Genomic DNA, 15,258 nt, shown 5'->3' with positions numbered 1-15,258 from the left:
TTGGAAGTATCATTTGGCAAGGAGTAATCCGGCCAGTTTTCCTACTGAGCTGAGCTTCCAGTGATGGCCTCAACTACCTTCTCAATATTATAAGAGTTAAAAAGGGAATTCCAAAAAATCTTGAATTTCAAACAGCATGAAAATGAGAAGACTTTATTCAGGTCACCTCTCTCCACTAGTCTGGGTGGTGTAAGCACAGCGCTAAGACTGGAGGGGACCATACTGCAATGCAGTGCACCACAGCAACCGCGCTAGTGGGTGAGGCTGCAGCCCACTGCGTGCAGGCAGGCCACAAGTGTGTGGAATAGCATGGCGATGCCCCTGCCCTCGGGGCAGCCAAACATCTGTTTGCCTAGTTTTCCACACAAATACTATTTTCCATATGGCTTGACGTATAAAAGGTTGAAAAGCACTGTAGTACTGTATTTAAAAGCCAATTTTTTTAAATATGCAGAGTTTTTCTACTGGTCAAACTATGTTTTGAACAGCTGTCTTCCATTATAAAATAAAGAAAAATAAACATTGCTTCCAGTTACAAGACTTAAGGGTGACATTTCTGCTGTACATGGCAATATAAAATACATATCCCGCCACTGACATCTGCATATCAGAGTTCTAATTCCATACCAAAAAAGTAATTTATTACAGGAAAAAATTTTATGATTAGATATTGCTATTTTTGAATTTGAAATCTCCAGCAGAACATACAATACAACATGTTTGTATTTTTACACGCTTTAACAAATATACAGAACATTCGCTAGTACCTCTAGAATGTCTGTATCCCTGACCCTCTTCATGTTCAAAGTGTTTTATAAACAAAGTAACTGGTCATAAAAGTGAAGTAGCTTGTCCCCAGGTTAGCAAAGCTGGTAATTAGGGACGCAGGGAATGGAGAGCAGGTCTGTTTGACTCCACAGCCTGTGACTTAAACCAGTGCACACGGGAGCGACTCAGATTTGACTAGGCGCTCAAAAATCAGAGAAAAAAGGGGAAATTGAAGTTCATAACCCAATTCTTACGAAGCTAATGCTTTTTATAGGTAATAGTAGAGTAACAGTGAGAATACATGGAAAAATACTTGGATGCAGATATAGAGAACATTTTTAAACTTTTTGAAAATAGGAACTAAAGCTTACTCTCGGAGTGGATGACAAGCTCTGAACGACGAACACCACAGGGTTTCCTGCATTCTTAATGGCCTCGACTGCTTCTCTGTGCGAGGCATTCTGCAAATCTACTCCAGACACCTAAAACGCAGAAGGAATTTATTTCAGTTAGAAAGCAGTCGATGCTGTGGATAGGTTAATTCAAAGTTCACATGTATTATCTAGCTCTGAGAACACGTGTAAAGTGAGGATGGATAAGTGAGAGAACACTTTATTTATATTCAACCGACAGCAGAGAAAGATGAGGGGAAAAAACAAAACCAAAATTCAAAAAGATAAAACCATGAACGAGCCAATTAGAAAACGAGCAGAAGATGCGCAAACATCTCACTGAAGAGGATACAGATGGCCGTGAAGCACATGCAAGTCCTTCATCATCAGCCATGAGGGAAACACAAAATGAAACACTGAGAGATCACTGTACACCTATCAGAATGGCTAAAACGAAAAACAGTGACAACACCAAATGTTGGTGAGGATGCAGAGAAACCGGATCATTCCAACATGCTGGTGGGAATGTAAGATGGTGCAGCCACTCCGGAAAAGACTTTGACAGTTCCTCAAAACTAAAAATGGACTTACCATCAACCCAGTAATTGCACTCTTGGCCATTTATTCCAGAGAAACAAAGACTTACTTTCACTCAGGAACTTGTATACAGATGTTTATAGGAGCTTTATTCACAATAGCCAAGAAGTGGAAACTACCCAAATGTCTTTCAGTGGGTGAATGGTTAAACTGTGGTACCTCCATACCATGGAACACTACTCAGCCATAAAAAGGAATGAACTGTTGACAGACACAACAAATTGAACGAACTTCAACAAAATTATGCTAAGTGAAAAAAACCAATCTCAAAAAGACACATATTGCATAAGTCCATTTATGTGACAATTGTGAAATAACATAATTACAGACATGGAGAAACAGATTCGTGATTGCCAGAGGTGAGGGATGGGGGAGGGGAGAGGAGTGGCTGTAGAGAGGCAACATAGGGAGTCTTGTGGAGACGAGATAGCTGAGTTTCCTGATTGTGGTGGTGATTATGCAAGGGACACAGGTGATGAGACTGTGTGGAGGTATAAATACATACACCAACGAGTGCACGCATAACTGGGGGAATCCGAACGAGGTCTATGAATTGTGCCCATGCAGGTATTTTGGTTTTGCTGTTGTACTCTAGCTTATAAGACGTTAGTTAAGACTGGGGGAGGCTGAGGGAAGGGTACACGGGACTTTCTAGTATATTTCTTTGCAATTTCCTATGACTCTATAATTATTTCTAAATAGTTAACGAAAAAAAGATAAAACAAAATACAAAATATACATTTAAAAATTGGGTCAGCCCCGCAGCGTAGTGGTTGAGTTTGGCACGCTCTGCTTTGGCAGCCTGGGTTCGCAGGTTCGGATCCCAGGTGCAGACTTACACCACTTGTCAAGCCATGCTGAGGCAGCAACCCACATACAAAATAGAGGAAGACTGGCACAGATGTTAGCTCAGGGTGACTCTTCCTCAGGAAAAAAGAAAAAAAAAAGTTCGAATATATCAGTAATCAAAATAAAAACAACTAATGTCACTTATTTACTAGATGAGATTATCAATTTAGATTTAAAAAAGCAAAATCCAGCTACATGTTGTTCACAAAAAATACAACACAAAATCACTAATAAGCGTGAAAATGAAGAAATGAAAACAACAACATGCCACATAAATGCTGAATAAAGGAAACCAGGCCTGCCTCTGCAGCCAGAATTAACGTGTATATGCTCATAATTCTCTAACGGATTCTCACCGTGCTCAGAGTCGAGGACCTTCCAGGCTCCTCTTGATGGGGCTTCCCATCACCTCTCAGACCCTTTCTCTCCCCCACCTCGTTCACTCCACCCACTAGCAGTGCTGACTTCCCTCTGTTCCCTCCGCACACCCAGGCAAGCCCCAACCTCACAGCTTTCCCACTGGAGTTCTCTCTGCCTGGAGCCTTCTTCCCCCATAGAGGCAGAGGGCTCACTCTCACTTCCCATATTTGTCCCAGGATCATCTTCCATAACAAATGTATTCATTGCAACCACCAGCTTCACCCCGCTATCATTCCTAGCCTCCTCCCTGTTATTTTTCCCATTAGCTACTTATTACAATCTAACATTCTACACATTACTTATTTTGTGTATTGTCCATCTCCCTCACTATCATGATTTCTGGTTGTTTTCTTCACAGCCATATCCCCAGCATGTTTAAAATGTTTGCCTTTTTTTTTATTTCATAAATATAACCTAAAATTTGCATATACAGAGCAGTTTTATGCAATTCTTTGATTTAATCCTCATTATGATGCTATGGGTTTTGAATTCTCATTTCCATTTTATTTGGAAACTGAGAATAAGGTGGGTTTAATAATCTGTCCCAGAACAAATAGAAAATAAACAGGACAATCTCGATTTCAACCCACGACCTCCAGAGCTCTTTTCACTCTGTCAGAGCTAAAACACCACAGCTGACGTTCAGCATCGTAAAGTATGAATCAATAACCAGCAGATTCTGGGACTGAAGATATTCAATATTGCGTCATCCAATAAACCCGATGCAAAGACATGTATCCGATTCAGACCTCAGGACATTCTCAGTGTCTGGATGTGCCCTAAACCTCCGCTCTGCAAAGCCTACGACATGCGAACGATGGATTCACCCCTCCCCCAATGGGGTCTTCCACTTCCAGGGTCAACTCTGGGAGGACGAGCATGGCTGTCCCACCAACACATACCTACAAAATTCAGAGCTTGTTAAAGATCAGGAAAAGCACGAGGCCCACCACCTGCCTCATTCTGTTAAACTGTAAAACCGCTTTTTCAGTCACCTGAGGCTTTTTGTTTTATATGCTACCACCTCGACTTCAGACTCTCATAACATCGTGCAAACGACTCACAAACTAAGGCACCCAAATAAAACACACCCATGTGCACACATACACCCCAACGATGCAGAAAGGACTTCTGGCTAAATGATTGTTTTACTCTTACAGCACATTTCAAACAGAAACAGAATTTTAACATCATTTACCTCAAGTATTTTATCTCCAGTTTTAAGAGCGTTTGTTTTCCCTGCCGGGCTGTCTTCTAGAACTTGCTTGATAAATATTCCTTTAAGCTCCTCTCCATTCTTCAGGCGTTTTATAACGGTTTGTCCACCGACAATACTAATACCAAGAGACACGTTGGGTTCTCTGAAAATCTCAACACTGTAAAAAGAAAAAACAAAATTCACTCACAAACAAGTTAACTTAATTTGCTGGACTGTCGTTAAGTGTTCAATTTGTACCATATCCTTGTGACTCATTTTATATAAATGTATTCTCTAAACGTACTTTTATAAATGTCACAGAAATTTTACCTAGTTCCAAAATTATATTTTCAAAAATTCATGGCATGGGGCCGGCCCCGTGGCGCAAGCGGTTGGGTGCGCGTGCTCCGCTGCGGCGGCCCGGGGTTCGCTGGTTTGGATCCCGGGCGCGCACCGACGCACTGCTTGGTAAGCCATGCTGTGGCGGCGTCCCATATAAAGTGGAGGAAGATGGGCACCGATGTTAGCCCAGGGCCGTCTTCCTCAGTAAAAAAAAAGAGGAGGATTGGTGGATGTTAGCTCAGGGCTGATCTCCTCACAAAAAAAAAAAAAAAAATTCATGGCATATGTAAAAGTTTAAATTCTGAAAAAGACAGATTACTAAAACAGTAAATACAACTCTCAGTATTCAGAGATTTCACTGGGCCCCATGTTCCCACCTCTGACCATCACACACTTTCTGTTATGAGGCCTCTTCATCTACACCCGTAACATTATAGAAGAATGGATTAAGGAAACAACAAATGAGTGAAACATCAAGAAAGTCACATATATCATTTTGGGAAAAAGCACAGACTCTCAGAACAGAATAAATTTGCCACGGGGAGGCCCGCTGCCCAAGCTGCTTTCCCAGTCAGCAGGTTCCAGCTGTGGGTCTATGAGCGCAGGACAGATTTTATCCGCTCCTAAGGCTGAAAGGCTTTCTTTTCTTCCTTCCTCCACATTGTTTTTAAAAAGAAAGCATGGAATAAAACTTGCCCCTCAAAATGTTAAGAATTTTGCTCAGGGGGCCGACCCCGTGGCTTAGCGGTTGAGTGCGCGTGCTCCGCTACTGGTGGCCCAGGTTCGGATCCCGGGCGCGCACCGACGCACTGCTTGTCTGGCCATGCTGAGGCCACGTCCCACATACAGCAACTAGAGGGATGTGCAACTATGACATACAGCTATCTACTGGGGCTTTGGGGAGAAAAAGGGAGAAAAAAAAGGAGGAGGATTGGCAATAGATGTTGGCTTGGGGCTGGTCTTCCTCAGCAAAAAGAGGAGGATTGGCATGGATGTTAGCTCAGGGCTGATCTTCCTCACAAAAAAAAAAAAAAAAGAATTTTGCTCAAACTGCACAGATGTGGCCAATAATTAAAAGTAGCCCAGACAGTAGCTCCCAAGAGTTTTTAAGACAAAACTCAGAATTGCATGAAAAATCAGACAATTTTGGTGGGCATGGTGGAATTAATAATGCATGAAGAACAGAGAGAGCAGCTAAAGGAAGACTTTCATAATCTTAATAAAGTGCAGCCTGGTGACAACTTAAAACCACAAGAGTATCCAAGGTGAGTGGGCCCAGCATGTTCTGTCAGCTCTAAGGAGGCACAACTAGACTAACACAGGGGAGGAGGGGAGAGAAACTCACACACAACAGAAGCCTCAACTACTGCCGTTGTTCATTAAAAAAAAGAAGCTTTCCGAGCCAGCCTTGATGGCCTAGTGGCTAAAGTTCGGCACTCTCTCTGCTTCAGCGGCCTGGGTTCATTTCTCGGTCTCGGAAGCACACCACCCATCTGTCAGTTGCCATGCTGAAGCAGCGGTTCACACAGAAGAACTAGAAGGACTTACAACTAGGATATACAACCAAGCACTGGGGCTTTGGGGAGAAGAAAAAAAAAGAGGAAGACTGCCAACAGATGTTCGAGTTAGCTTAGGGCAAATCTCCCCCCCACCCACACACACAAAAAGCAGTTTTCCTACATTCAGGGCAGCCCCGTCTGCCCTGCTGAGTGATGAGTGACAAGCTAGATTTAGCCCATCAGTTACTGTTCTAGATCGACATTCGTGAATTGCTCTCTCTGAAAGAATATGATACAGGTTTTCCTAATATCGGTTATAGTCATTTTGCCGGCTAAAAAGCTCTCGATAAGACAAAATGGCACTAAAATTTAGGCCAGCCTACATGTGAATTGTGACAATTTCTCAATCATTAGCAAGGACTGAATGACGCTACTATGCTAAAGCAAAGAGCAGCTGATCGGTTCCCCTGATGAGAACAACAACGATGCCAAAAACGTACATTCTTGGTGGACCCCAGTGGCTGAAGTTTGGCGTTTCTTCTCCTTCACCTTCTTCTCTCTCAGGTAACTCACTGAGGTGGGAGAAAGGAAAAAAGTACACACGTATAAGACACACTCTTGTTACCAAAAGTTATTCGAAAGTTTTGAAATTGCACAATCTCTATGTAGACAGTTCTTAATTCTTAAGCTCTAAATACTTACATCAATGGTTCACTGTCCATACAAAGCAAACATATGTTGTTTTAATATTCAACTCAACATATATTCAGCACCAGAGAATCACAGAATTATCATAGACAATTTTATTGGTGACACTCTAGATGCTATTTTCTAAAAATCTGTTTTGATTTGTACAATTTCACACTTGCTTCTCCATCAATATATAAAATATTATAAAATATGTTCCTTAAAACTTGGTAATGACTGACCAGCTAAGAGAACAGTCCAGTATAAAACAACATAAATAGCTGACGTGGCTAAACAGTTAGTAAACATGGTCCCTCTTTCTAGGTTTTTCTGTCACTCTAACCCTGTCATTTGTATCCCCTGAATATTTGTATAATTATAAAGCACTTTTCAGTTTACACAGAAATTTACTCTGTTATTTGATCCTCCCACCTGCTACCACCATACGTTACCCACCAAGTTCTGTTAGTGTGTGGAAGTGCTTAACTGGGTGACATAAAATGCTGAGTTACAGAGCGGTTAGTCATAAAAGTAACGCTGTCTAACGGGGTAGAGACATTACCATACATTAGCTGGAGGAGGAGTCAGGAGGTCTAGGCTCCTGTGTAACCTGCACCATGAAATAGGCACGTGACCACGTGACCGGACCACCAAATGAAACAATGTGTCTGGTACTGTAAATCGTATTACTCTACACACATGGGTACGTACCACCTCTAATGCTCCATTCTCACAAAGCCCTGTGTGGGGAGCACAGCAGGTCAGACTGTTCCATTTTCCACAGGAGGAGCCGAGGCTCGGGGAAGGCACAGACATACCGCACAACCTCTCCACAGTCTCCAAATCTGTTTCAGCACTAAGTCTCAATGCTTCATTTTCCTCTGAACCCTCAAATAAATCCTGTAAAAAGCAGCAATACTCTCCCTACTTGCCACCCTACAGACTTTTTAGGACATAACGGGTTAAGGCTGAGTGAAGGGGAGAAAGCTGAGAGCATCCGGATAATCCAAAAACCAGTCAAGAAATTGGGACCACCAGGGACCATTAACATCTCACCACTACCAGATGGCTTTCTTGCCTTGGCAAGTCTGCTCCTTATGACTAACAGCCTCACAGCGTTCAGGGAAAGACAGCCTGGCTGGTTACTAATGTCCTCTCTCTTCCTCCTTACCAACATAACCTTTGATTCCAGGTGGCACTATGCCCAGCTTTGAAAAAATACACTTTCTGGACTTCCTTTCAGCCAATGGTAACTGTGTGCCATAGTTCTGATTAGGGATATGGAAGCACAAGTCCCTGGATGAGATTTCCAGGAAAACTCATTAAGTGGAGAGAGAAGCCATGGGCAGGAGCCTTCCGCTCCATGCCCTTCCCTTCCTCTTGCCTGGAAGGCAGAGATGCTACTGGTGGGGAAGCATCCGTCCTGAACCCACAAGAAACTGTGAGGACTAAAGCAGCGCATGAGGACAGCAGAGCAGAGAGGAGGTGTTTAATCCCGACAGACCACCTTCTTCAGTTTTTACATGAAGAACATTAAGCCCCTGTTTGGGGAAGCCACACTAAGTGGGGGTTTCTGTTTATGAGCAGCTGACTGCAATCCCTAAACGACACACCAAGACTCCACCAATGTAAGTGAGGTCTTCCCCTTATCCTATCACATTACCATTTTTGCATACGTGCTTATGTTTATTGGCTAGCTGTAATTACAACGTAAACTTTCATATTTTGATTATCCTATGTAACAGTAACAAGGATTAAATAAGATATGACTGGCATTTAACTGAGGCTCAACCAACATTCGTTTCCTTCACAATTTTTTTACTTGAATTTGTATCAAAATTTTCCTTGCATATTATCACAATCTTCATCAGTTTTTACTTAATAACATCTTAATAGCCCATGGTATTGATGTAATTTATCTGCTATCCCACATATGATGCACTTAGATCATACCCTGTTTTTTGAAATATGGACATTGCTGCAAGGAACATCTTCATGCTCTGCTGTATTTCACAATTCCCCTTTAAATAAATATTAACTGAAGTAAGACTGAAAACTAAAAACCAAAGCAACACTGACGCCTTCCTCCTCTCCATTTTCCACTTTCCTGTACCCCAAATTGTGACAGGCATGATAATAAGAAATAAATCTTTGGTCTTTGTCCCTGGTTCCTGACACAGAGCTTCTAAAACCCTTGGAATCTCCCAAGTGATGGACTGACAGGAGCATCCTGTGAGTCATAACAAGCCCCTTTCAACCATACCTGAGTTTATGCAGGAGGCCCTGGGTGGGTCTCAAGATGCTCCAGGATGGGAGCTGGTGCCAGAGGAACCAAACATGCGATTAGAGGGTAGAACTTTCAGCCCCACCCCCACTCCACCTCTGGGAAGGGGAGGGGCTGGAGATTGAGTTCGGTCGCCAATGACCCATGACAGGATCAATCATGTGGAGGTAATGAAGCCTCCATAAAAACGCCTGAACAACGGGGTTCAGGGAGCCTCCAGGCTGGAGAATACATCAAGGCATTGATGTGCTGGCTGGGAGGGTGATGTGCCTGGAGAAGGCACAGAAGCTCTGTGAGTCCCCCACATCCTCGCCATACCCTGCCCTGTGCATCTCTTCCGTTTGGCTATTCCTGAGTTGTATCCTTGATAATAAACCAGTAACAGTAAGTAAAGCACTTTCCTGAGTTCTGAGAGCCATCCCAGCAAATTACTGAACTTGAGGAAGAGGTCGTGGGAACTCCCAATTTATAGGTGGTTGAGCAGAAGCACAGTTGGCAGCCTGGGACTCTCGACTGGCATCCAAAGTCAGGGTAGTCTTGTGGGACTGAGCCCTAACACTGTGGGGTCTGCACCAACTCCGGGTAGTCAGTGTCAGAATGGAACTGACTGCAGGACACCCAGTTAGGGTCCACAGAATTGGATGTAGGGTGGAGGAAAAAACTCACATTTAGTGTCAGAAGTGTTGTGAGCAAAATCAGTTCATAATAGGCATTAAGAAAAAAATATATGTATTTTTATTATGGTACATGTATACCATTGTTACAGGAATTAAATTCTTCAATTTAAAAAAACCTAGAATGTGGGGCCAGCCTGGTGGCGTAGCGGTTAAGCTCTCACGCTCCGCTTCGGTGGCCCGAGGGTTTGCAGGTTCAGATCCCGGGCGCGCACCGACGCACTTGTCAAGCCATGCTATGGCGGCGTCCCATATAAAGTAGGGGAAGATGGGCACGGATGTTAGCCCAGGGCCAACATCTTCCTCAGCAAAAAGGGGAGGATTGGCATTGGATGTTAGCTCAGGGCTGATCTTCCTCACACACACTAAAAAATGAAAAAACCTAGAACAGAATGGAAACTAAGCTTTAACATTAGTATGGGCCATTCGTTTTTCTATTTAAGAAAATGAAAACCAAAAATTTCCTAAACTGCTGGCTTTCACATACAACTTAAGGGAAGTGGGAAAAAAGCTCACTGTATGGAAATTTTTAGTTTTCTTAGATAAAGAGTGTAGCAAGAGGATTATTCTGTTGGAAGAGACTCACTGACTTTTTCAAAGCATACTGTCTTTCTTCAGGAAGTTGGCATACACATATTTGATTCAGATTATTTCATACTTAGAGAGAGAAAACTTGCAAAAGCTTATCCAGATAGTGTGATGGGTTTTGGAAACACTGTCACAGGAGATGAGCAACTACACAAATTCATGGAGTCACTTCACACTGGTGAAGGCACATACCTTTTAACCCAAAGAAAATTTAACTGAGAAAGTAAAACACTTTTACTGCACATATTAAGATGTAAATGTGCACAAACGTATTTAAAACCTTAATGAGACTTCTAACTTCAAATTTTATAATTTGCACTGTGATTAAATACAGTCAGTAGCTCAATCAGTTAGAATCTCAAATCTTAAAATAAGTGAAATTTGCCTCTTACATTTAACCACAGTTTTATAACCAATTTTTCCTCAGAGGAATTAACCACCCAAAAGAAACAATGCTTTTTATTTCAGACCTTCATTACAGATGCCCGAAGTTATCATTCTTTACAGATTTGGGAGGAAAGACGGGGCGCCCCATCAGTGATCCACAGTGTGACTTGATCATGATACACAATCTCTTTGCAAATAAAATTTTCAACACCACACAAAAATCAGATGAATCCAGAGAGACCTTTCCTTTTCAATGTACCTTTTTCATATAAAATTTCCATCTACTAAGCCATGTGAGAGTCAAGTAAACTCAGCATCCTAAAATGGCCTAAGCAGGGAGAATCCTGGTTGAGACTAAGTCACCTCAAGATGTCTTTTTCCTCTTTAAACATGGATTCTATGTGGCAATCTTCTGTGCCACATCATAGGGACTATGGCGTTTGGAACCAGGGAGAAGGGGCTTCTCCAAATTAGCAGGTTCTCATACGGATGTTACACCCTGGTTTGAAGTTGCAAAGCAAATGTCCACCCGACACCAGCAAGCATGAAGAATTAGGCATTCCCTCACATTAAAGTTTAGAGCGACACAGGCGTGATGTTGAGCGAAAGAAGCCGGATGCAAGGAAGTAAGTACTGTCTGCTGACATTTACATGAGTTCTAGAACAGGGAGAATAATTTACAGTGTTAGAGGTCAGATCAGGAGTTCCTGGGGCAAGACACTGCTAAGGGGCACAGGGGACTTGCTGGGAACTTTCTGGGGTCATGGAGATGTTCAATACCTCCACTGGGCCACCGGGAACACGAATGTGTACATTTACCAAAATTAAACAAACCATCCCTTAAAATTTGTGCATTTTATTAATATGTACAATTGTGTGTAAGAGTTTTGTTAAGAAACAAAAGCTCAAGCCATAAAGGGTAAGTTGCTTCCTCAGGTCAACTTTACTTCTCTTCTGGCCTTCGGTAGACCCTGGATTAGAATCAAAGATCTAACTATGTTTTCAAAGGCATTAGTGTAATATTCCCGGGTAGTTCTTGTACTGATTTCTCACATTCGTCCTCACCTGCAGCGTGGACCACAGCTGCACAGCATTATACCGGAAACCTCCCCTTTTTGCTCCCAACTCAAATATTCCAGAGGAGTCCTTTCTCAATCGCACATATTTACTCTCTCCCTCATCCTCAGCCTCCCACCAATGTCCTGAATTGACACATAAGTTTTGGCAGTTTGTCTCAAAGGTAAACCTGTTAGACATCCACCATTTATTTACAAGGCACCAAATGCCAGGCACCATAGTGGGGGCTCAAAATATAACATTAACTCATTTAAGACTTTCCCCAACTATGACACCCTGCCTCCTCCCTCACCTCCCACATTCACATCCAATACATGAAAGCCTTTCTTTGCATTTGCATCCTATTATATCTATAACATGATGTTTTTTTTCAATTTTAAATATAAGTCTTTCATCTCAAGTTCATCTTCCTCCCAGGCTTTAGCCTCTGACACCTTGTTTTACTTACTGTGAGTTGATCTTATTTTATTACCAAAAAACCCAAAACTACAATCTCCTTGGGTGTTTTAATGAACTCAGCAACAATGAATACTACCCTAGACACACCCCAGAGCCCAAGAGTCTATCTTCATCATCTAGCATTATTGCCAACTTTTCATTAAACGTTTACTGTGTTCAAGGCATTGTATGAAGCCCTTATAGTCACTCTTAATTAACCTGTAGAACTTCCTACTTTGTAAGTGAGGAAATGCAGACACAGGGAAACTTTCCCAGGGTCACGAAGCTATAAATAACAGTATAACTGTGATGGGCACCACAATATCTACATCTATACTGCAGATCTGCTGTTGGTCTGAGAAACGGGCATGTCCTCCATCAGGGGCACCCACATGGCTTTGGGCAGCAGGTGACAACAAGACGAGTTGGAAAACACTGAAACCAGGTGCATTCTGAAGACAAGATATCAAGTGACCCTATGGAAAGCAGGAACTCAGAACAGAATCACTTGGACCCCTTCCGAGTTACCACACCCTGTCTGCCCGCAGTCTCCTTCCGAGAGATCTCCACTTCCAAGGTGTGTTTGACCTCTTAAAACCAGTCCTGCCTCCAAAGGCAGGGAGAAGTTGGTTGATGCAAATGCATGGTGTGCATTAAATAACTCTGCTGGGTCCCACACGAGATTAATGCAAAAAGAAACTCTAAACTACCCTTTAGTGCTTCATGACACGTCGTCTTCCAAAAGAATCTATGCATTACTCAGGAAGGCTCCTGAGTGGCAATAAATATTCACCTCTGAACCTAACTCCACGGGGCACACTGAGAGATTAAAAGGGAGAATATGGTCTACAGGAACTCTTCTGGAACCTGCTGAGATTTGAATATACCATGACAGCAAGCCAAAAAACAATACTCAAATGCAAGACTGGTCTCCCAGGACAAAAGTTAGGTTGGAGCCCTTAAATGCCTGTGCCCACATAAGAAATCAGCTGGACAAAGTTTTCACTTGGGGAGAAAAAGCCTTGGGAGAGAGTAAAGCGTATCTTCCCACTCTGGAGCTGGGAGAATTGAGTAAGACACAGCTGAGGCTACATTTCGTCTTTCATGTAAGGGGTGGGCTTGGAAATTTGTTTAGATCTTTTCCAATTCTACAGCTGTAGAGAAGCAGCCCCATTTCTGAATTCTCTGGCCAGATTCAATTATTAACACCAAGCACAAGAGAAAGTTAAAGAACAAAGGTGTCTCATTTGAAAAGCAATTTGACCACATAAAAAGTCATAAAATGTATTCCTGACTCTTCCCAGACTTCCACTCCAGGCACCTCTCCTAGAGAAACCACCACTGCTTGTTCAACACCATGAGCTCCTCCGGGAGCCAATTATATCGCTCGCTCACAAGGACACCAGCCCGTCAGCACCTCCCCTCTGCACCGCTCCAGCTCTGCTGAATGAAAAGCCAGCAGTTTCCTCCAGGCGGTGGGGCCTACCTGAGTCTTTCCTTTCCACTCAGAGATGGGCTATTCAGAAGCACAGAGAACAACTTTGATGACGTTTCTATCTAAAACTCTAGGCAAAGGACACAGGCTGCGAACAGAGAAGTGGTATCATTCTAAGACACTTCATGTACCAACACAAAATCATTCTTGGCTAAGGTTTAATAAAAACATGAAGGCTGCTAAGACCCACCCTATCTCATCCTGTGGCGCTTTGCCAACACCAACCACTCCGTTGCTCACGTCTCCTCTCCTGTGCTCAGTGCTACGCTGCTCTGGTTTCTCTGCAGATACTGCTCGAGTTCCACGATCACCCCCAAGGCCCCCCCAGCCAACTACCCAGTACAATCCTCGGAATCTCCTCCAAACGTAAAGAAACCATCCCACACCCTAACCTCTTCACTGAATGTTCTCTCAGCAGCTTCTGGTTCTCTGCCACAGATACCACCCTCAAGTGGGTGGTGCCCATTCTCTCACGCTGCGAAGGTGGAAGAGGGCCGATATTTTTCTAAACTCCCTTCCACCACGAAGCCATCACTCTCCTATCCTTGTTTCAAAAGCTAATCTCTACTCTGACATCCCTCCTTTTAATGCCCACTTTACTAGCACCCCATCACTCTTAGTAAATAACCTTCCCTCTACATGACAGAAAAAAATCAAGATCATGGGCAAGAATGTCCTTGGCTTCCTGCCCCTGAGGTGCATAGAGTACCAGAGAGCACTTTCCTGTCTCTGGAGGAGGGGAGCTCCTCCTGTCTCTCTAGCTGTGCAGCATCCTCCTCTCCCTCCATGGATAGGTTTAATCACCCCTTGCTAGCACCTACATAGTCCTTTCCTGGATCTTTCCTAGAAAGAAACACACACAATACACGTAGTTTTATATACATACACATAAAACTCCCCCCGTACCTCAATCCAACAATACCCTCCAGTCGTCCAGGTAACACGCATTCTATCCGCCTCTTTCATGACCAGGATTCTCAAAACATGGGTCTGTGCATACTACATCCTGTTTGAGACCTGTTCAATTCTCAACCTACTACCATCAAATTTCCTCTACTGAAACTGCTCTCTGCTCACCAAGGGCACCCATGTGACTGACCCCACGAAAACTCTTCCGTCTTATCTACCTCGACCTCTCTGCAGCATGTAATGACGGCCTGTGATGATCCTTTATTAAAATGTTCTCTTCCCTTGGTTTCCATGCCAACCTCTACTTCAGCAATTTCCTTCTACATTTCGTTCCGTCACCACGGTCTTCCTCCAGTCATACCTTTAATTGCTGCTTTGCAGGACTCCAAGTTGGGACCTACGACCTTCTCATTATTTGAGCTTCCCCTGGATGACCATTCAAATCCAGAAGTTTCTCCTACACTTGATCTTGCCCCCGATTATCCTTGTCGGGATAGACTCCACATTAATCCCAGGATTATGTATCTACTAGACTCCACTTCACTCTGCTGTCCTGTGGATATCTGAGCCCTCAACATGTCCCAAGCTGAATGTTTCATTTTCTCTTCTGACCTGGTCATGCTTCTACAAACTTGTATCAAAGAATTAGTGGTC

General features: G+C 43.1%; 1 protein-coding gene across 8 annotated transcripts in view; it reads right to left on the bottom strand.

Moving 5' to 3' along the window:
• Nucleotides 1-15,258, bottom strand: part of PATJ (PATJ crumbs cell polarity complex component) — a 307,655-nt gene that overhangs the window by 190,716 nt on the left and 101,681 nt on the right. For all 8 annotated transcript variants that reach the window (XM_058538171.1, XM_058538173.1, XM_058538175.1 and 5 more), the window contains 3 exons: nucleotides 6,566-6,637; nucleotides 4,225-4,402; nucleotides 1,140-1,250 (listed from right to left, as the gene is read on the bottom strand). In XM_058538171.1, the coding sequence (XP_058394154.1) occupies nucleotides 1,140-1,250; nucleotides 4,225-4,402; nucleotides 6,566-6,637 (361 nt within the window). The remainder of the gene's footprint in view (nucleotides 1-1,139; nucleotides 1,251-4,224; nucleotides 4,403-6,565; nucleotides 6,638-15,258) is intronic.

The sequence above is a fragment of the Diceros bicornis genome, chromosome 4 (genome assembly GCF_020826845.1).
Source record: "Diceros bicornis minor isolate mBicDic1 chromosome 4, mDicBic1.mat.cur, whole genome shotgun sequence".
In the NCBI taxonomy this organism is placed as follows: Eukaryota; Metazoa; Chordata; class Mammalia; order Perissodactyla; family Rhinocerotidae; genus Diceros; species Diceros bicornis.
Note: the sequence above shows the minus strand (reverse complement) of the source record. Positions and strands in the feature narration are given on the sequence as shown.